At 39.9% G+C, this 22363-nt stretch overlaps 1 protein-coding gene across 3 annotated transcripts in view; it reads left to right on the forward strand.

Moving 5' to 3' along the window:
- Mapkapk5 (MAPK activated protein kinase 5) overlaps positions 1-22363 on the forward strand; it is a 38596-nt gene that overhangs the window by 15836 nt on the left and 397 nt on the right. For 2 of the 3 annotated variants that reach the window (XM_046446195.2, XM_046446197.2), the window contains 8 exons: positions 361-456; positions 5610-5690; positions 7801-7988; positions 10242-10362; positions 14038-14168; positions 14428-14543; positions 15518-15622; positions 17427-22068. In XM_046446195.2, coding sequence (XP_046302151.1) covers positions 361-456; positions 5610-5690; positions 7801-7988; positions 10242-10362; positions 14038-14168; positions 14428-14543; positions 15518-15622; positions 17427-17521 — 933 coding nt within the window. In that variant the 3' untranslated portion in view covers positions 17522-22068. Of the gene's footprint in view, positions 1-360; positions 457-5609; positions 5691-7800; positions 7989-10241; positions 10363-14037; positions 14169-14427; positions 14550-15517; positions 15623-17426; positions 22069-22363 lie in introns of all 3 variants that reach the window. The other variant, XM_046446196.2, reaches the window with a different exon arrangement.

The raw sequence follows: 22363 nt of genomic DNA on the forward strand, positions 1-22363 counted from the left end.
TTCCGGGTTGTTTATATTTTTTTCTTTTTTTAAGTTGTAGATGTTCACAATGACTTTCTTTCTTTCTTTCTTTCCTTATTAGTTGTTGATAGACCTTTATTTTATTTATTTATATATGGTGCTGAGAATCGAACCCAGTGCCTCACACATGCCAGGCAAGTACACTACCACTGAGTCACAGTCCCAGCCCTATTTATTTATTTTTTTGTGGTGCTCAGGTCGAACCCAGTACCTCACACGTGCCAGACAAGCACTCTCCCATTGAGCTATAGCCTGAGCCCTGAATTTCCCTTTAATATATACTGAGAACTCTGGAGTAGTGACGCCAACCCCCCACCCCCCTTTTTTTGTTAATTTCAGGATGCTCCAGTGAAGCTGTGTGATTTTGGATTTGCTAAAATTGACCAAGGTGACTTGATGACACCTCAGTTCACCCCTTATTATGTAGCACCTCAGGTAAGCATGTGCTCTTTCTTCCCAATAATGTGTTACTAAACTGCCATAGACTTATGTCCCTTCTGTTCTATAGCAAAAGTAAGCTTGTGCTACAGACGTCAGCTTCAGAAACCTACAGATTGCTTCATTTGGTTTAGATACTTCATTCTTTTAAAATCAACTTTTACTGAGGTTGATTTAGAGGTATGATTTATAAACAGTAAAATGCTGTGGTCGTGTATCTCTGGGGAATATATTCCAGAACCTCCTAAAATCAAAGATAAGACCCAATCCCTATATGTACTCTATTTTTTCCTACACACACACACACCTTTGATAAACATTAGCCTTTTCACTTAAAGGAAGCACTTCATGGCTTCTCTTTGACATCTCTGAATTGTCAGCATCAGTACTCTTTCAGTTTGTGGCTGTGCTGTTATTATGTTATTATGCTTGAACACAAGCACTGTAGTACTGAGATAACAGTTGGTCTGGTAACCAAGCTAGCTACTAAGTTTCTCTAACAAGCAGATGGATAGTGGATATGCTGGACAAAGGAGTGACTCAATCCTAGGGTGGATTGAGCAAGATGGCCCAAGACAGTGTAAGATTTCATCACACTATTCAGAACTGTGCACAATTTAAAATTCATGAATTATTTCTGGAATTTTCCATTTAATTTTTTGGACTGTGGTTAACCTCAGCTAACCTCAATTGAAATTGCAGAAAGTGAAAACACAGATAAAGGAGACTACATGGAAATCTTCATTGTGGTAGTGGTCATGTGGAATACGTATTTGTCAAAATTCATCAAATTATACCTAAATAGGAGTACAGTAGTCTCCTAACTAACCCTGGCCTCGGGGAAACACTGTTCTGCTTTCTATCATTGGTTAGTTAAGCCTGTTGTCAAATTTCAGAAAAATGGAATCAAGGACTTTTCACATTTGACCTCTTGTGCTCAGCATGTTTTGAAGGTTGGTTCATGTTGCTGTGTTTATCAATAGTTAGTTCCCTTTTATTGTAAGTCCATGATAGGGCCAGACTACGTTTGTTTTTCTGTGCACAGATTGATGGCCATTTTGGATTGTTTCCTGTTTTTGACTGTTATGAATAAAGCCGCTAGGAACATTCATTTGCAGGTTTTGGGAGCCATGATTTTCTACCCCTAAGTAAGTACTTTTTAATAATTTTTCAGTACTGGGTATTGGGCCTAGGGCCTCACACTTGCTTGGCAGGTGCTCCACCACTGAGCTACAGCCTCAGCCCTTTATACTTTTTAATTTTGAAACAGAATCTTGCTAAGTTGCCCAGGCTGGCCTCAAACTTGCTCTTGCCTCAGCCTCCTGACTAACTGGGATTATAGGCATTAACCACCACACTTGGATTTTGGGGGGCTGCTTTGACTATGATTTATCCATGTTGTTGCATGTATCACTAATTTATTCCTTTTTATTCTTGAAAAGGATTCTGCTATATGATATAACCATGATTGGTTTATCCATTCGTCTATTGATAGATTTTTTTTTTTTTCCATTTTCTTGCTGTTACAAAAAAGCTCTTATAAACATTTGTATAGTTTTATTTCTTTTTCTTTTGGGCAAACTCCTAGAAGTGGAATGGCAAGATCGTGTGGTAGGTGTATGTTTAACTTTTTTAGAAACTACCAAGTTGGCCAGGCACTATGACACACATCTGTAATCCCAGCTGTTCAGGAGGCTGAAGCAGTATTGCAAGTTGGAGGCCAACCTGGGCAACTGCCTCAAAATAAAAATTTAAAAAGGTTTGGGGATGGTAGTCGTAGAACACTTACTTTGCATGCTCAAGTCCTTGGGTTCAATTTCCAGTATCGCAAAAAAAAGAAACTAAATTGTTTTGCAAAGTGACTGTATCATTTTACATTTCTACCAGCAGTGTATGAAAGTTTTAGATCTTCTATATTCTCACCAGCATTTGTAATGGTGATTCTTTTTAATTTTAGCCACTTCAGTGGATGCGGAGAAGTATTTCGTGTGGTTTTAATTTACATTTCTCTAATAACTAATGATGTTGAACATCTTTTCGTATGCTTCTTTTCTTCATATTTTCTTCACTGAAGTATGTGTTCAATTTTTTCTCATTTTTTAAATTGAAATTTTTGTTTTCTTATTTTTAATTTTGGTTTTTTATATATCTTGAATATAAATCCTTTATTAGATATGTACTTTGCAAAGACTTTCTTCCAGTCTGTGGCTCATCTTTTTTTGGGGGAGGTGTGGTGGGTATCGGGGATTGAACTTGGGGGCACTCAACTACTGAGCCGCATCCCCAGTCCTGTTTTGTATTTTATTTAGAGACAGGGTCTCATGGATTTGCTTAGTGCCTGGCCATTGTTGAGGCTGGCTTTGAACTCGTGATCCTCCTGCCTCAGGCTTCTGAGCTGCTGGAATCACAGGCATATGCCACTGTTCCCGGCTATCTTTTCATTTTTTAGCAGTCTTTTGAAGAGCAGATTTAATTTGATGAAGACCAATTTATCAGAATTTTTTTTAATGTCCTATGTTTTTGGTTTCCTATGTAAAATCATTGTTTAATTGAAGATCACAAAAATTTTATACCATGTGTTCTTCTAGAAATTTTATATAGTTTTAGGTTTTATATTTAGGTCTGTGATCCATTTGAGTTAATTTTTGTATACATTATACATTATAAGGTATGAACCCAAGTTCACTTTTTTAAATTTTTTTTTTAACATTTTGCTTTAGTTGTAGTTGGTTGGACACAATACCTTTATTTTATTTTTATGTGGTGCTGAAGATTGAACCCAGCGCCCCACACTTGCTAGGCAAGCGCTCTACCACTGAGCCACAATCCCATCCCCTCAAGTTCACTTTTTAAACTTCACTTTTTTCAAAGGTTGTCTTTCCTCTACTGTATTGTTTTTGAATCTTTGTCAAAATTTGGTCGAACAATCCCGTTATGCCACCACACACTTATCTATAATCCCAGGCTGAGGCAGGGGGATTGAAAGTTTGAGACCAGCCTCAGCAGTTTGGTGAGACAATGTCTAAAAATAAATAAATTTTTAAAATAAAATTTAAAAGGGCTGGAGATATAGCTTAATGTAAAGATCCCCCCCTCCCTGGTACTGCCCCCTCCCCAAATAATTTCAACATTTATGTATGGGTTTATTTCTCAAATCCCCATTGATCTCTTTTATTTTTTTGTTTTTTGCAGTTGTAAATGGACAGAATGACTTTATTTATTTTTTTAATGGGTTGCTGATGATCAAACACAGTGTCTCACACATGCTAGGCAAGTGCTCTGCCGCCGAGCTACAGCCCCAGTCCCCCATTGATTTCTTTATCTGTCTTTACTCCACTATTGCAGTGTTTTGATTATTGTAGATTTATAATAATTCTTGAAATCAGGTAGTCTTAGTGTACTTCTTTTTCAGAGTTGTTTTGGCTGTTCTGATTTTTTGCATTTCCATATGAACTTAAGAATTCACTGTTAATTTCTGTTTAAAAAGTCTGCTGGGATTTTGACTAGGGTTGTTTTAAGTTCAATCTGGGAACACTGACCCCTTAATATTAAACCTTTCACCCTTGAGTAGATTGTATCACTTCATTTGTTTTTGTCTCATAATTTCTCTCAGAAATATTGGTGTAAGCTAGGTGCATTGGCGCATGCCTGAAATCCCAGTGTCTTGGGAGGCTGAGGCAGGAGGATTGTGAGTTCCTAGCCAGCCTTATCAACGGCAAGAAGCTAAGCAACTCAGTGAGATCCTGTCTCTAAATGAAATACAATAAAAGGCTGAAGGATGTGGCTCGAGTGGTTGAGTACCCGTAAGCTCAATCCCTGGTATCAAAAAGACAGAAAGAAAGAAAAAAAGAAATACTTGTGTAGTTTTCAATATAGTATTTTTTGTTTTTGTTGTTTGTAATGGGTATTGAACCCAGGGCCTTACACATGCTGGGCAAGAGCTCCTAGGCTGGGATTGCATTCCCAGCCCTTTTGATTTTATTTTCAGGCAAGTTCTTGCTAAGTTGCCCAGGCTGGCCTTGGACTTGATCCAAGAGCCTCAGCCTCCCGAGTTGCTGGAATTACAGGTGTATGCCATCATGCCTGGCTTTTCCCATCTTTTTTTTTTTTTTTAAAGAGAGAGAGAGAGGAGAGAGAGAATTTTTTTTTAATATTTATTTTTCAGTTTTCGGTGGACACAACATCTTTATTTTATGTGGTGCTGAGGATCAAACCCAGCACCACGCGCATGTCAGGCGAGCGCGTTACTGCTTGAGCCACATCCCCAGCCCTTTTTCCATCTTTTGATTGATTGATTATTAATGTTAAATGGCTTTTATGTGGTTATAAATAACTTTTTTCAGGTTTGATTCATTCACCTTATTTTGTATGTATTGGCTATAGCTAAAGACTGGGTCAGTTCTCTGCATAGAGATTCTAGTGTAAGTCTTTACAAAATGGTCAATGAATTCTTGTTAGTGAGAGAGCTGTAGGTCTTGGAGAGGGCATTGAAAGTGACCTTGTCAGAGTTGCCCAAGGTGGTAGTGTAGCCCTTGGCCAAGATGTAGTACTTGCCAGTATCTACCATTAGCAGCAGTTAAGTGGGCACAGGGACTGAGATAGTTCCAGTGGGTTTGGATGTGGGGATAAAGTACACTAGCACAGAGCTTCAGCCTCCTATCTCAAAGAACAGTGTAGGACTTGCCAGGCTTGTCCCTCTCACCCTATGGTCCTGTTACAAGGAACAGTGGAGAGCTTGGCAGGATGATTGCCCTACAGATGGCAGGGGTATCTCTTTGGAACATTAACACATAAACAAGTGTGACTGTTATAGTCCCTGATGGTGATAAATGCCTTGACTTTCTGCCCAGTGGGTGTGCTTTCCCATAGGCATGGAGGACATCCCAGAAAAAAGTCAAGTGATATCAGTTTCCTTGACAGAAAGAAGAGACAGTCTCTTAAGATTAGGGATTTGATCTTATGTCCTTGATCTGAATGATAAATTACTGGTTGTAAGAAGAAAAATGATTTGTAAAAACGTTGTTAATGTTAAGTTATTTTGCAATTGTTGTTTGGCAGTCCCTCTTCAGCCTTTCAGTAGTCTGTCTCAAGTTGCAGGACATTAGTGGTGTGATTTTCAGTAAATTTTTCCTATTGGTCTGACTTGACAGGTTTTGGAGGCGCAGAGAAGGCATCAGAAGGAGAAGTCCGGCATCATACCTACCTCGCCAACACCCTACACTTACAACAAGGTAGGAGGAGATATTTTTCTTCACCCTGTGGATGCAGCCCCTCCCTCTCCTCTGGGAATGTAGCCAGTCTCATTCATACTCTCTCACATTTCAGCCCAAAAGACAAAAAGCAGCCAGAAATGCAGAAAACTATTTGGAATTTAAGTTTTTGGCTAAAGAATATGAAATCAAATTCTTACTCATTTAGGTTTTTGTTGTTTTAACAGGGATCTAAAATGTATATTTATTCAGTAATCCTTTTATTTGGTGAATGTCTTTTTTAAAAGATTTTAAAAATTTGTTCTAATTAGTTATATATCACAGTAGGATGCATTTTGACACATCAAACATAAAGGGAGTATAACTTCTCATTCATCTGGCTGTACATGAAGTAGATTTACACAGGTCATGTAATCATATATGCACATATGGTAATAATGTCTGATTCATTTTACTATCATTCCTACTCCCTCATTTAGCTTTTGCAGCAGGAACCAAGGGCTATAGTCACCTGTCAGGTTATTTATTTGTCTAGCTGTGTAGCCCACTGACCACATTGAAAGGACAAGGTTCCTTGCTTTTTTTGAGATTGGAAATCATTTCTTAGGTACCAGTGCTAGAGAGCATTCTGGTCATTTGTGGTAAACATTCTTTCTTACCTCATAAGAAATACCCAATTAGAACAGTGTCCTGTATACACAACAAGTGTTTGTGCATGTTACTTGGTATTATCACAGTTCCTCATCTATAGCCCACATACCGAACATCTCTATTCTAAGGAACAAGAGCTTTGGGGCCTCTGGAAATGTGTCTTGAAGTTGCTAAGTAGGTCAGGAAAAAAAAAATGATGCTACTTGGGAACTTGAGGTTAGACATAAATGACAGAAAAGGAACTGAGGTTGGCAAGAAGGCTGGAGACCTGCTCTGGTTCTACCACTCTTGAGTGTCATGACTCTAGTTAGGTCATTTAGTTTCATTCTTTTTAAAAAATATTTTTAAATTTTATTTTTAGTTATAGGTAGACAAAATACCTTTATTTTATTTATTTTTATATGGGGCTGAGGATCAAACCCAGTGCCTTATATATGCTAGGCAAGTGCTCTACCACTGAATCACAACCACAATCCTAGTTTCATTCTTAAATCTATAGTATCACTTACCTCATCTGTATATGAGGGATTTGAACTTGGTCATTTTAAAGATTTCATTTCACCTGTGTAGTTAAATAATAATCTACAGCCAGCATCGTGACATTCACAAATACCCACTAGTGTGGTGCCATTCGGGTGAGGGTGTCTGAGCTAACCTTATCTTCCAGGCTTCTCTCTGAGCAGCACATAGCTGTGGTATGAGAGGGAGCGCTGTCTCCAGAGGTAGGGTCCCAGGGTCACCCTGCTCAGGCAGATACCTCTTCTGTCACAATTCAAGAAGCCTCTGCAGATACATTTTTCCAGGCAGGTAAAGTTTCATTTAACTAGAATCGAATCCTTTCGGTATTAATAATAATGCAGTGATTGTAGGCCATGTGGTTACCTTAATACCTAGAAACATGATAGTTGGTGGCAGTTTTCTTTGTTTCTTAATACCTTTCCCCAGTATTGTGTAAGGTCTTAGAAATGGGCTGAGTCTTTTGTGGCCAAAGGAATACTTTTAGACCTCCTGTTCTTTCTTCTAGTGCCCTTCCCTGATCTGTGTGGAACTGTTTTAGCTTTTTTGAAATGGTTTATGCTGTGTTCTGGGGTCAGCCTACATATATCTTAGCTGGTTTTTTTGTTTGTTTGTTTGGGCACCCTCAACCCTGCCCAGGGTGACACAGTACTTGATTCATAGCTAGCTGGTTTATATCTATTACTTCTCTGGCTGGGGGCATAGTATCCTATGTATACTCAAGGATCAAATAGGACCTTAGGCCTTAGCAGAGAGAATAAAAGTGACTATTTGACTCCAGACTGGCCTTGTATGAAGAGAAAGGTTAATTCTCCTAATATGTCCTAAAACTGTTTCAGTCTCTGCTAAATGATCCTTGGAGGTATCAGTCTGTGTATGTCAGGGTTTTTCCTGTTCTTGTCCTGGAGGCCTTATTTTGGGGTCTGTCTCTGCTATGAGTGACCATTTTCTTTCTTGCTTTCAGAGCTGTGACTTATGGTCCTTGGGGGTGATTATCTACGTGATGCTGTGTGGATACCCTCCTTTTTACTCCAAACACCACAGCCGGACTATCCCAAAGGACATGCGGAGAAAGATCATGACAGGCAGTTTTGAGTTCCCAGAAGAAGAGTGGAGCCAGATCTCAGAGATGGCCAAAGACGTTGTGAGAAAGTAAGCCCCTGGGCTGCTGGGAAGGAGGCTAAGGAGGCCTAGAGATGGTGGTGCCCAAGGACATGCTAGGTAGAGAAAAGTCATTTGTCTCCCTGGTAGGGTCCTTCTGTTTTGACACCATAAACGTCTTACCCCTGGCCCTTGGGGGAGAGCTCCCGGCACCCTCACCTCCATGAGACTAGCGCTTTGCTCCCTCCTGTTGTATCCAGGACTGTGAACCCAGGTCCCTCTGTTGTCAGTCTCTCTGGGCACTGACTTGAGGCCCTAAATGGCAGACCTTCTGGTGTGCCCTTCTTCCTGCATGTAGGCCAGTCTCAGGGACCGACTCGATGCCAATAGTTGAACTGGAGTGCTCAGAAGGCGATGACATGTCTGGCTTTCCATTCCTTGGATGCCAGCATGGGGTTGGTTGGAGTCTGTCCTCCAGCCTTCCCACTGCAGTTGGGAAGATTTGGTAAGAATTAGGGGTAATGAGTGGATGGCAAAGAGCTGACACTCAGAGACCTGTGGTAGCAGGAGAATTAAAGGAAACAGACCTAAATTTGAAGTATGTTTGCTGAAAGAGTCGCTGCCTGTGGCGTTGAACACTGTTCTGGTGTTCCCCCTGCACTCAGTCTCTATTGAGCAGTTTCTCCTCTATTGGTCTCAGTTTCTTCCTCTGTGATGGGATGAAGGGAAGTATTAAAGGGTTACTGTCTCCTGACGGTGCAGCCATTCCTCTGTGGAAATTACACCTTTTCAAAAATAAACTTGTGCCAAGTATGGTGGCACATACCTGTTATCCTAGCTACTTGGGAGGCTGGGGCAGGAGGATTGCAAGTTCAAGGCCGGCCTTGGCAGTTTAGCAAGACTTGTCTCAAGAATAATGAAAAATAAAAAGGGATGGAAGTATAGCAGTGGTGACGCACCTCTGGGTTCAATCCCCAATATAGGGGAGGAAAAACGTGAGCTTGCCCTGTTGGTTAGGGAGTCTCTGTGTTATAAAGAGGTACTATCTTCTAAAATATGCAAGTAAAATTTTTTAGGAGGGTAGGGGCAATGTTTGAGTCTCCGTCTATCTTCTTAACATGCCCCACTATGGAGACCCAACTTTTAAACCAAAATCTCAGTGTCCTCTCTGGTTCTTTGCCACTTTTCTATAGACTATAGTTCTGATCCCTGGAACAGCACTGATTATCTTTCTTCTGGCCTTGGATAATGCTTTTTTTTAGAAATTTGAAGCTGTTGAGAATGCTCCAGAAGAAGGTTGCAGAGAATATGAAAGGGCAATTAGGCTTGTTTGTCCAGACTGACATTTAGCAGGATGTGTAGTTGGAAGGAGGTCATGCTACAGAGAGCCCAGGGAGCATGCTGAGGTGAGCTAGGAGTTGTGACAGTGTAGTGGGAAGGAGGTAGAAGAAGTGAGCACATGGTGCTATCACCTTTTCAGAGGCTCGATTTTTAGCTTTTTTGAGGGGGGATAGGGGGGTTACCAGGAATTAAACCCAGAGGTGTTTAACCATTGAGCCATATCCCCAGGTTTTTTTATAGTAGAGACAGGGCCTAAGTTGCTGAGGCTGGCTTTGAACTCACGGTCCTCTTGCCTCAGCCATTTGAGCCACTGGGATTATAGGTATGCCATTGTGCCATTTTTTTTTTTTTAGTTGTTGATGGACCTTTATTTATTTATTTATATGTGGTGCTGAGAATATAATCCAGTGCCTCACACATGCTAGGCAAGCACTCTACCACTAAGGCACAACCTTAGCCCCATGCCTGGCAGTTTTTAGCTTTTGAGTGTCTCATGTCTGTCACATGATGGCATCTAAGAGTTTTATCATGGGTAGCAACCTGCTTTTTCAGAACTACATGACTCCTCAACTAATTTTGTAGCTATTAGCAGCTAAAAGAATACTTTAGGTTTTTTTTCTAAGTTAGAACCCATTGTCCTGGAAACTTCAGTATGGGGATTCAAGGTCTCAGGAAGCCACTGACTTCTAGGACACAGTCCAGAGTATCAATGAATTAAGCTTTTTATACCATTTTTTTTCTCAATTTTTTTTAGTACAGAAAAGACAATTCATGGAACAGTTCCTGGTGTTTGGGGCCTAGAATCCCCCTCCTTTCCTTCAGATAGAAGGCATAGGCCTGCAGGAATGGGTACAAAATCAGAAGAAGCCAGATCTTTTTCGAGACAGACCTCAGACCTAGAAACTTCCTATACTTCCTTTGGGGCCATGTGTAATGACAGCCCTATTGGTGTTTTCTCCACAGGCTCTTGAAGGTCAAACCAGAGGAAAGACTCACCATTGAGGGAGTATTGGACCACCCCTGGCTCAACTCCACCGAGGCCCTGGATAACGTGCTACCTTCTGCTCAACTGATGATGGATAAGGTGTTTTGTTTTGTTTTTAGATATTTATTTTTTAGTTGTAGTTGCACACAATACCTTAATACCTTTATTTTGTTTATTTGTTTTTATGTGGTGCTAAGGATTGAACCCGGGCCTCTCATCTGCTAGGTGAGCACTCTAGCACTGAGCCACAGCCCCAGCCCTGATGCATAAGTTTTTGAATGATGCTTATTTTGTTGGCTGAGGAGGCTGTGTTGAGAAGGAAAGCTTGGGCTTAATCCAGTGAGGAGATAAAGGCAAAACAATGGCAAGCGTGTTTCCAGAAGAACATGTCTGGTTTCCTGAAAATCAGGATGTGAAATAAAGTATTTCTTTCTGTAAAACACCAGTCCAAGGCAGGCCTGGTAAATGTACACTACGGGAATGTTCAAAGGAACGTCCTCCATATCTGCCTGTGGGTTTGGGGGCACACAGCAATATAAGATACCTTTTCTTTTTAAAAAAATATTTTTAGTTGTACATGGACATGATATCTTTATTTTTTATTTTTTAATGTGGTGCTGAGAATCAAACCCAGAGCCTCACACGTGATAGGCAAGTGCTCTACCACTGAGCCACAACCCCAGCCCCATAAGATACCTTTTCCCAAGGGATTTAGACAAGACTGGTTGGAAGGTAAGGCCTGGGCTCATGGAATATGGCACATTCAATATATGAGAACTCTGCCTATTCCATCTTCTGTGAGTGCTGTGGGAATTCAGAAAAAAGAGAACATCTCTAAAGGGGGTGCAGTTTGCCCCATGAGAAGGCGTAAATTACTACCTACTGTATGGCACTTTCTGAGCTGTTTCCCAGCTGCAGGCATGAGATGTCCTTGGAGCTTGAGTAGACAGTGTGTCACATGTAGTGAACAAGATGAACAAAAAGTTAGAGACTAAAGTGTGCCACTGGGAAAAGTGTCTTGGCCTCAGCAGTGAGACATTGGTGAGATGGTGTCACAGGGCTGGGTTCTGCACGAAGACAGAACCAAGGCTTTAGTTCTTGTCAGGTTGTAACTGAGAGGCTTTGTGGATTTTTGGGGGGAGGTCGGTGGGAAGGGTACTGGAGAGTGAACTTGGGGTGCTTTACCTCTGAGCCACATCCTTAGCCCTTTGTAAAAATATTTTTATTTAAAGACAGGGTCTTTTTTTAACTTTTTTTATTCTAATTTATTATATATGACAGCAAAATGCATTATAATTCATATTACACACAGAGCACAATTTTTCATATCTCTGGTTGTATACAAAGTATATTCACACCATTTGTGTCTTTATACATGTACTTAGGGTAATGATGTCCATCTCAATCCAACATCCTTTTTTTTTTTAATTTTTTTTTAGTTGTTAATGGACTTTATTGTCTTTATTTTTATGTGGTGCTGAGAATTGAACCCAGTGCCTCATGCATGCTAGGCGAGCACACTACCACTGAGCCACCACCCCAGCCCCAATCAATCCAACATCTTTTTTTACCCCCCTGCCCCTTCCCTTCCTCTCCCTCCCTTTGTCTAATCTTCCCATGCTCCCTGTCCCAACCCCACTATGAATCAGCCTCCTTAAATCAGAGAAAACATTCAGCATGTGTTTTTTTGGGATTGGCTAACTTCACTTAGCAAGACATGCTAAGTTAATTAGCGCCTTGCCAAGTTGCCGAGGCTGGCTTTGAACTCATAATCCTCCTGCCTTAGCCTCTTGAGACCCTGGGATTACAGGCCTGGCCGTGGTGGTGTTTTTTTTTGTTGTTGTTGTTTGTTTGTTTTATTTTAATATTTATTTTTTAATATTTATCTTTATTTTATGTGGTGCTGAGGATCGAACTCAGGGCCTCACACATGCTAGGTGAGAGCTCTACCGCTGAGCCACAACCCTAGCCCCGTGGTGGGTTTTTGAAAAGAGCTTTGCTACTGGGAATGTATCTACAGAGAGTCAGTCCAATTTGCAGACATGCTAAACTTTGATTTCTGCAGTGATGAAGAAACTGAAGGAGTGGCTCAATGTCTGTGAAGAAAATTTTCTAGTTTTTGCTGACTGAGTAGATAAAAGAGACAGCAGCTAGCTTGGGAGGTCATGCTGTTGACAGAAGGAAATGAGGAAGGAGGCTGATTTTGGTGAGGTGGAGTCTCTTAGACTTTAGATATTATTTTCGGTGACAGAGGGACATTCAAATGAATAAGATGTATAGTGTGGGACAAGAATGTGGCCGAGCGGCTGGCCAAAGCAATGACACAGTCTTAAGAATTATCAGCTTCAAAGGGATGGAGTTGAAGTTTGAAAAAGAATAAGTAAATGGAACTAAAAAATGCTGAGTTTATCTGGAGCATGGGAGAAAATGGAGAGCTGAAAGAGGAAGAGAGTTTTGTGGCATCTCTGATTTATGGGTGGTTATCTTCCAGGCTTAAATACGGCCACTTATGTAGGAATGGTTTGGTTTGTTCAAAGTCCAAAAGAATTGCTTAAATTCTGTTGTCAGCCACATGGAGGTTATAGTTACAGTACAGTGTTCATCAAGATCTTGGAAATGAGGAGAGAAGATTGTCTTCTGGAGTTACTTACAGGTCACTACACACAAGAAGCCAAATCTGGATATACAGAATTTTCTTAATGAGAAAGAGAAGTTGCCAGACCTAGAAGATGACATTGCAGTGTGACAGAGTATTCTCATTCCTAAAGCAGATGTGTGATCACAGTGGGAGTTGGTCAGCTTTAGAGCTGTGGATGTTGAATAGCATCCATCTCCTCCCTATATAGGAGCCTAAGCTCATAGATACCTGGAGCTAGTTCCATCACTTTGGTTGGTCCATTTCTGATGAGGAGGTAGATGATGAGGCAGGAGGCAGTCATGAGTACACGATGCCCTTAAATAAGCTTGAAATGTTCACGATCTTACTGCCTGCTCACCAAGGAGCTACTTTTTAAAGTTGTCCAATTTTTTTTTTCCTTAGAATTCAGATAATACAGCTGGGAGTGGTGTCACACACCTGTAATTGTAGCTACTTGGGACACTAAGGCAGGAAGATCACAAGTTCAAGGCCAGCTGGGCAACTTAGCAAAACCCTGTCTCAAAATAAAATTAGAAATGGCTGGTCATTTACTTCAGTGGTGGAGTGTTTCCCTAACATTCCCAGAACTGGGGAATTAAAAAAGAACACACCATACCCTATAGCTGTTATTTCTCATTATAAACCAACTGATGGGCTTATCCATTGGGATGTGGCCTTAGATGGTGAGGGTCTGCCCTTATGCTTGGCCATGCTCGAAGTTCTGAGCATGCAGGACTGAGGGAGGTGACTACACCATGGGCACAGTGAATACAGGCCAGTGTGTGAGCCTTTGGGCCAGCAGCTGGCCAGCCTTTCTTCTGAGGTTGTCATTACTTCCCTTCACATTTGCTCATATCTATAGCTGCGAACATGATGAGCCTTTGTATTTCTTACTTTTATCTCTGTTTCCACTGCCAGGAAAGAATGACTAGCTGTTGTGTGTCCTTTGTTCAGCCTGCTGTTCCCTGGGCCCTACTGATCTAGAGGAAGAGTCCTGCCTTGTCCAAATTCAGATAGCATCAGCCTAAGAGTACAGTTGCCTTGACATACTGGGCTTCTCCTTCCTGCTTTCTTAGATTGGCTTTTCAGGTGCCCAGCAATGACTGTGAAAAACTGATAACAGTGTTTACATGCAGGCGGTGGTTGCAGGGATCCAGCAGGCTCATGCCGAACAGTTGGCCAACATGAGAATCCAGGATCTGAAAGTCAGCCTCAAACCCCTGCACTCAGTGAACAACCCCATTCTAAGGAAGAGGAAGTTACTTGGGTAACTGAGCTTATTTCATTTGATTATTCTTCCTGGCTGGTGTGTCTGAGTGCTAAGAGATCAGCCAGGGGTCTGCCCTTTCTCTGTTTCTTAGAGGTAAAGAGGATGTTTTTTAAACTGTATCAGTAATTGGACACACTGTATATTGATCTGAAAAATCTGTTAGCTTGTGTTTAATGTCTGTGCAGAGCCTAATGTCTGTGCAGAGCCGGGTTCTGAGGTTTCACCTTGTTTTCACCTCTCCCCCAAACTTTTAAAGCACCAAGCCCAAGGACGGCCTTTATATCCATGGCCATGAGAATGGAGCTGAGGATTCAAATGTTGCCCTGGAAAAGCTTCGAGACGTGATTGCCCAGTGTATTCTCCCCCAGGCTGGTAAAGGTCACACCATTTACTAATGCTCTATGTATGTGTGTGTGCATGTACATGGACACTATGTGTATATGCATGTCAAAAGGATGTGTAATTTGGATTATCTGTTTCATCTTTGTATTACAAGAAAGTGAGCACATTATATAGTCTGTGCCCACTGAAAAGAGTGAACAGTGGAAATTCAGAAATGTGGTTAAGTTCTACCCTTCTTCTCATTTTCCGTGAGATTTTTATTTAGGCTTAATTTTTAGCATCAGGTGTAGAATTTTGTGTTATCTTAGTTTGATAACAAGGGCCCAGAGTAAAGATAATGGAGAATGAAAATATGGATAGGATCAGGATTAGGTGTAGGTTGTGAATACAGAGACCACCACCCTCATTTAGAAGTAGTCCTTGCTGCTACTCGGGTCACAGACAGAGTGACTTGCACATGACCTCCTGCATGTAAGAGCTTGCTTTCTGTATGTTCTTCTTTCCCTCAAGGTAGTGTGATATGAAAGGTATTCTCAGTTGATGAGTGAGATTCTTTACCTGTTAGGCCAGAAAATGTTGAGGTGACCTATTTTCCTTGATTTCATGGCTTTTAAGAGAACTTGTGACATGTGCCTCAGCCTTCCAAAGCAAGGAATGGACCTAAGAGAAAGAAGGCAGCCCACCCAGTCTTGTTTTCCCTTAGGTTGACCAGGTTTATTTGCTTAGTGACAGGGTTTGTCACAGTCTATTTCTCATCCACAATACTAAGAACTCTAAAGCTATCAGAGCATTTGTGTGAGGATGTCAAAGTAGAAGAGTTCAGTGACCAGAAGTAGTTGACATTTGATGTTGGAACTAGCAGTAAAGTCTTTCTTTCTCTGCTGGTTTTGCACATGTAGTCATCATTTCTCAACCAGTTGGATATTATGTTATCCCACCTCTGACACTAAAATTCCATGATGGTGCAGGAAAAAATGCAACTTCCTCTTCATCCTTACCTACAGGAGAGAATGAAGATGAGAAGCTGAACGAAGTAATGCAGGAGGCCTGGAAGTATAATCGGGAATGCAAACTCCTGAGGGATACTCTGCAGAGCTTCAGCTGGAATGGTAGGGACCACAGCCACTCCTTTGCTTGGGAATATATAGAAGTGATTATGTTTAGAACATGTTGGGTGATTTGGGCCTGAGCTGGATCTATTTTCTGTGAAGTGAAGTTGGACACTGAGTGGAATTTTGAGGGAGGGGTGTCAGCTGTACAGTTAAGTACTCAGGCATAACTGGTCCTTTGATTCCTATCATATACCACTGGGGAAAAGAGCGGGGCTGGGGGGAAACCACCCAAAAAACAAACAAACAAAAAAATTGGTTCTCAGAATTCCTCCCACATCACCAGATCACAAAGGAGCAGCACTCATTGAAAGAGGAAAAGAGGACAGAGGACCAGCAAGTTCACCCTGCTTAGTTTAGAGAAGAGCCATTTCACTGAAGAGTAGGACTTTGCCAAATCTGCTGCTGGTTGATTTTTTTTTTTCCCCAGGCAAACTAGGTAGAGAGGGTCATTCATTTTTTTTTTTTTAATGTTCTTCCTTAATAAGCATTTTTTGAAAAATTTTTATATTGTCATTTGGGTTTAGCAGACTATGGATAAGTTCTAGAATTCTCAGGGAAGAGAGCAAATTCTTTCACTTCATTGCTGGCTTGTTTCTTGAACTTGCCATAGGAAATCTAAAGTGCTGGCCTGGCCATTCCCATACCGGGAAGAGCTGAGCTTCCCTAGGATTTTTATTTTTATTTGAACTACATCATCAGTATAGAGAAGTAATCACATGTGAAGTACGCACTTCCATTGAATCGTCACAGAGTAAACACTCCTCCAGCCAGGTCGTCGTGGAACATGTGCTGTCTTCCAGTCACTCCCTCTCTAGGGTAGTCACAGTCCTGATTTCTAGCACCTCAGAATAATTTTGCCTAGTTTTGTGTAAATCAGAATCAGGCAAGTCTTGTTCTTTTTCAAGTGGACTTCTTTTAATCAATATTATGGGTCCCATGCCCATTGTGTATAGCAACAGATGATCTCGTTACTCATTACATGTTTATCCTGTATTTGTCCATTCTGCTGTTAATGGATATTTGGATGATTACTAGGTTTTGGTAATTAAGGAAAGGGCATTGCGAACTGATTTCTCTTAAATGTTTAGGATTGGAGTTGCTAGTTCACGAAGATATTCATCTGGTTTTTTTGGGGTAGACATGCCACCAGTTTTCTGAATTGGTTATTTGAATTTATGACCTCCCACTGTAGTGTTCAGTTCTAGTTATTCTTTTTTTTGTGTGGTACTGGGGACTGAACCCATGGCCTAGTGCGGGCAAGGCGAGCACTCAACCAACAGAGATATATATCCCCAGCCCTAGTTCTAGTTATTCTATATTCATACCAACTCTTGCTATTATCTCTTTTATGTTAGACATTCTGGTTAGTGTATAATGGCATTGCAGTGTGATTTTACTTGGCATTACCCTGATGATAGATGAAATTATGCACTTTTTAAATGCTTATTGGCCATTTATATTTCTTATTTTTTGAAGTATGCCTATTCAAGTCCTTTGTCCACTTTTCTACCAAGTTGTAGCTTTTTATATATGTGTTGGAATTCTTCATAAATTTCCGGATGTTAGTCTATTGTCAGACATGCATATGTTATAGAGATCTCTCATTGTGGTTTGTGAACTCTGCATTTTTATTGCCATTTAATAGAACTGCTTAGTGAACACCTGAAAATGGGAGATTTGAACTGCATTTCATTAGCGTTGGGGTAGTTCCTCCATTGGCAGGGTGAACTTGGCACCGTAAGGTCCACCTATTGGGTTCCTCTCAGAGTGAGAACTGACCTTATTCTTTCTTGGATTTCAGGTCGTGGATTCACAGATAAAGTAGATCGACTAAAACTGGCAGAAATTGTGAAGCAAGTGATAGAAGAGCAAACCACTTCCCATGAATCCCAATAATGACGGCTTCAAACTTTTTTTTTTTTTTTTTTTAGCAATTTGAAAAATTATTCTTTAATGTATAAAGTAATTTTTATGTAAATCAATAAATCATCATTTCATTTCCACATTGCTTAACATTGCTATATAGATTTATGTACGGGATTTACTAATAGTATAGTTATTGTTTTAGAAAAGCTCAGTTTCTAGAGGCATACTATTATTTTAGGACATATGGTCTTATATTTATAAGATGATAGGTGGAATTGTATCTGTCAGTCAAGCAAGATTATCTTCTTTCTAATAAAGTAAAAGAAACCACATGCCAGGGTTAGATAAAGAAAGGACCAACTATACTGACCTTTCTGTGCCATCAGTAGATTAGCTCACAATCAATCACTGCAGACTGCCTGGTGGAGGTCACAGAACGCACACTTGGGTGCCTCTGCCATGGAAGAGGAAGGAACTACTGTGCTTTCATTTCTCTTGCTCCTAATTCCCCAGAGAAAAGTGGCACCGTTCCTTTTTGTCATGTTTGTTTAAAGGGTATTGGTGTGTTTCTTAAATCTAATGGAATTCACTTTGGGGTTTATTCTTTACATGTGTAACCAGAGCTTCCCTTTACCCTTCCCTGAGATCCCATTTGGTCCTCTCTGCCCCCGCATCCTCCACTTACTCCGTCACTTGTTAATTCCTTTCCCTATTCTGGCCCCAATTTTGGGATGATTTTCCTGAGAAAATTGTATATAATATAAACTGGACTTTTTAACATTAGCTTTTAAAGTGATCCACTTTTTCCTCTGAAAGCTGCCCATTTTTCTCTAATGTTTCTGCCTGGATTTCTTGATGGCATCCTGTGGGCTGTATTTATTTTCTTCAGTACCCTTCATTTTCAGGAAGCATAATTCTGGCTCAGATAGCAGTTGTTTAATGAAAAATAAAAATAGATGTGCACCTAGTTTTCTTTTGTGCACATGGACACAAACTTTTTTTTTTAAACATTTTTTGGTGGGTATCTGTGTCAATAAATAGAAAAGCTTATAGACAAATTCTAGCTCACAGGACAGGGTAAGAGGATGAGTAGTCTCAACTATTCAGGTTTTTTTTTTTTTTTTTTTTTTAATGTTTACTTTTTAGTTGTAGTTGGACACAATACCTTTATTTCACTTATTTATTTTTATGTGGTGCTGAGGACCGAACCCAGGGTCTCACACGTGCGAGGCAAGCGCTCTACCGCTGAGCCACAACCCTGGTCCTTAGCTATTCTGTTTTATCCTGTCAGCTATTCTCTGTAATCAAAATCAATCCCACAAAGCTCACTTATTTTTTTTTTAATATTTTCAGTTGTAGATAGATATCTTTATTTTTTTATAGGGTGCTGAGAATTGAACCCAGTGCCTCACAAGTGCTGCTAGGCAAGCACTGTACCACTGAGCCACAACCCCAGCCTGCTCACTTATTTTCTGACTCTTATATTTTGCTGAGTATGCCTTCAGGATGACATCTGGTCATTGTGTCACTTAAGAGTGCAACTGATTTGGGGAATGTATGATAAAAACACCCAAGTATATTTTTTTTTAATATTTATTTTTTAGTTATAGTTGGACACAATACCTTAATTTTATTTTTATGTGGTGCTGAGGATGGAACCCAGGGCCTCGCATCTGCTAGGCGCGTGCTCTACCACTGAGCCACAACCCCAGCCCACCAAAGAATCTTTTAAGAATTTCTTTATTACACTGATTGAATTTTATCTTAAAGAATATGTAATTCAAGGTATTTTTTAAGGTTAAGTAAAACCTTGCAAAAAGAACTGGATACTTTTCAAGATAGCAAAATCGATCAGTTAAGCAGCAGAGAAAACCAAAATGTTTATTTACTACCAGAAAATTTAGCTGAGAGTTGAATTAAGGGCCTATTTAGTTTTTCAGCGAAATGCAATCATTTCTTGAAGTGAGGGAAAATGCACTTATTTCTGAGATATCTGAACCCCTCTAGTGTTCCTACCTGAGGGCAGGCAGGAGTTCAGTATTCCATGGGGAGAGGAAGACAGTAATATACCTTTGTTGCTCTTTCTTTAAAAGAGCCTTCTAGCATTAACTTCTCAAATTTTATTATTTGGGTATCTTCTAAAGACTCAGGCTGATTTTTTTCTTTTTCCTTAGAGTGTGGTCAACTTTACGCCTTGATGTAAAATGGCATCCAAAATGATACTTCTTTTTAGTCTAAGCTTCAGTTTCTTGTGTTTTAGTCACTTCAGATTGAATTCATGAGAGCTGCCTGACTCCAGACATGTCCCAGATGAGCACCATGCTGGAAGTCTATAAAACCCTGGCGGATGCTCTAGCTGTTGTAACACAAAAGAGGGCCCTACCCTGATTGGAGCCCCTTGAAAAAGCAGTAGGCTCCCCAGAGACTCAATACTGTTTGGTCTTCAAAGTGTTTTGTTTGTGTATTCCTAAGCCAGTAGTAAATTGTGTTTTAACATACAAATCAGGTTTCCTGGTGATACAAAATCCACACATAACTGAAAGTGAAATCATATATCTTCCTTGTATTTCACAGACTAACACCCACCTGTGGACACTTAACATTGTAGGAACAGTTCTTGTAAAGCTGCAGTTTACAATCTAGAGTTTCCCCCACATGACTTGCTGACCCTCTGCTGATTAAGACCATTACTCAATTACCTTTAGACTTGAGGTAGAACGACATCCTTATGTTTTTCTGGCTAATGTATTGTATGATCATAGGAGAATGCCTGTGAGAAATTTATCTTTTTGAAACATGGAATTCTTATTAAAAGAGCTTATATTGTATCTGGGTGAGAAAAACAAGTTGAAAGAATAGCAGGTATTGTTGGTCAAAGAAAGTTGAAAGATTTAAATCAGATCTTGTCTATCAGTTTGTGTGTACATGTGTATTTACTGAGAGCTGGGAAAACTGGATATTTCATTTTAGTTATATATTTTTTAAATTTAAAAGGTACATTGTTCTTCCATGATTGACTCTTGATTCTTTTATTCCATCAAATGACAAAATAGGTAGGAAATTATCCCTACCTATTTTGGTTATAACACAAGAGAAGTACCCTAAAATCTTAAGTATTATTTCCAAACTCTATAATTTGAAGTGGACTTGCTCTTACATAAACTATAAGAAGAAAAGAAATCATTTCACTTTTATTGCTATAAATTTTCTAATGAATTTATGATGTGACAGTATGAATTTTCTTGCTATATGCTAATGAAATATTTTATCAACTGTTAGAAATTAAGTTTTTTGTTTTTTGGTTTTGGATACTAGGGATTGTATACTCAGGGGCACTTGACCACTGATTCACATCCCCAGGCCTATTTTTGTATTTTATTTAGAGACAGGGTCTCACTGAGTTGTTTAGCACTTTGATTTTTGCTGAAGCGGACTTTGAACTTGCAGGCTTCTTGTCTCAGTCTTCTGAGCCATGGGGACCTACAGGCGTGTGCCACCATGCCCAGTGAAATTAAGTATTATTAATTGGAGATAGATAATGAGTTCATATACTCTCATGGTGATATCTGATACCTTTTGGTACCATTATGATTCTATTCTGAAGTAGAGCATTTCCCCATTGCCAAGTGTTACCCATAGTCACACCTTGTATTTTACAGGTTTTATGCTATAAATATTTGACTTAATATAAAATTATTTTTATGCAAGATAAAAAACATCTTAGTTAATCTTAGAATGCACAGAGAATGAATAACTGGGCCAAAAATAAGTAAACAGAGCTTCTCTTTCCTTTTAAATTTTTACTGCTAAAATCACCAACGAAAAAATTCACATCAAAACCAAATCCAAGGGCTGGGGTCCTGGCTTAGTGGTAGAGTGCTTGCCTAGCATGTGTGAGGCACTGGGTTCGATTCTGGCACCACAGATAAATAAAGGTCCATCAACAACTAAAAAAATCTTTAAACACAAAACAAAACAAAAAAAAACAACCCAAGGACTTTCACAGACACTGTACAGTTCAATTTAAGTTATAAAGTGAAGAACTTTTTAGAAATCTTAACCTATTTTACTTATTTCTTTTGGTACCAGGGTTGAACCCAGGGGCATTCAACCACTGAGCCATATCCCCAGCCCTTTTTTATAATTTATTTAGAGACAGGGTCTTGCTGAGTTGCTTAGGGCCTCACTAAATTACTGATGCTGGCTATGAACTTGTAATCCTCCTGCCTCAGCCTCCCGAGCCACTGGGATTATAGGCATGTGCCACTGTACCCACTTATTTTATTTTCTTGATCAGGGTAACTAGATACATGATTAAACAGTTTTATTTTGCCACACATTTTTATATTGGATCGGTAGAGAAAAACTGAATTTTTAAAAATGTACATATATATTTTTTAGTTGTCGATGTACTTTTATTGTTTTTATTTCTATGTGGTGCTGAGAATTGAACCTAGTGCCTCACACATGCTAGGCAAGTGCTCTACCACTGAGCTACAGCCTCAGACCCTAAACTTTTTTTTTTTTTTTTTGCAGCTCTAGGGATTCAACGCAGGCCCTGGTCCAGGCCAGGCCAGGTAAGCACTATCAATGAGCCACACACCCAGCCCAGTAATTGAACTTTGATACTGGTCCCTTAGATACTTCAATGGTGAAACTAAGATCACTTAACCCTTGTGTCTGTGCCTTAGGAAAACTCTGGGTAGAGAACAATTATTTATAAGCAAATATAAAATGTCTAAACTCATTTATTATGAACGAAGGATAATGAGGGAAAACTTGTGACTTTTTTTCTTGAATTAAAGGAAAAATGAGTCACAGGCAAAGGACTGAATTGAGAAAGAGTACCCTCAATAATACATAAACGAGGAA

This window comes from Marmota monax, unplaced genomic scaffold (assembly GCF_021218885.2).
Source record: "Marmota monax isolate L192 unplaced genomic scaffold, Marmota_monax_Labrador192_F-V1.1 WCK01_AAM20220418_F8-fsc00092, whole genome shotgun sequence".
In the NCBI taxonomy this organism is placed as follows: domain Eukaryota; kingdom Metazoa; phylum Chordata; class Mammalia; order Rodentia; family Sciuridae; genus Marmota; species Marmota monax.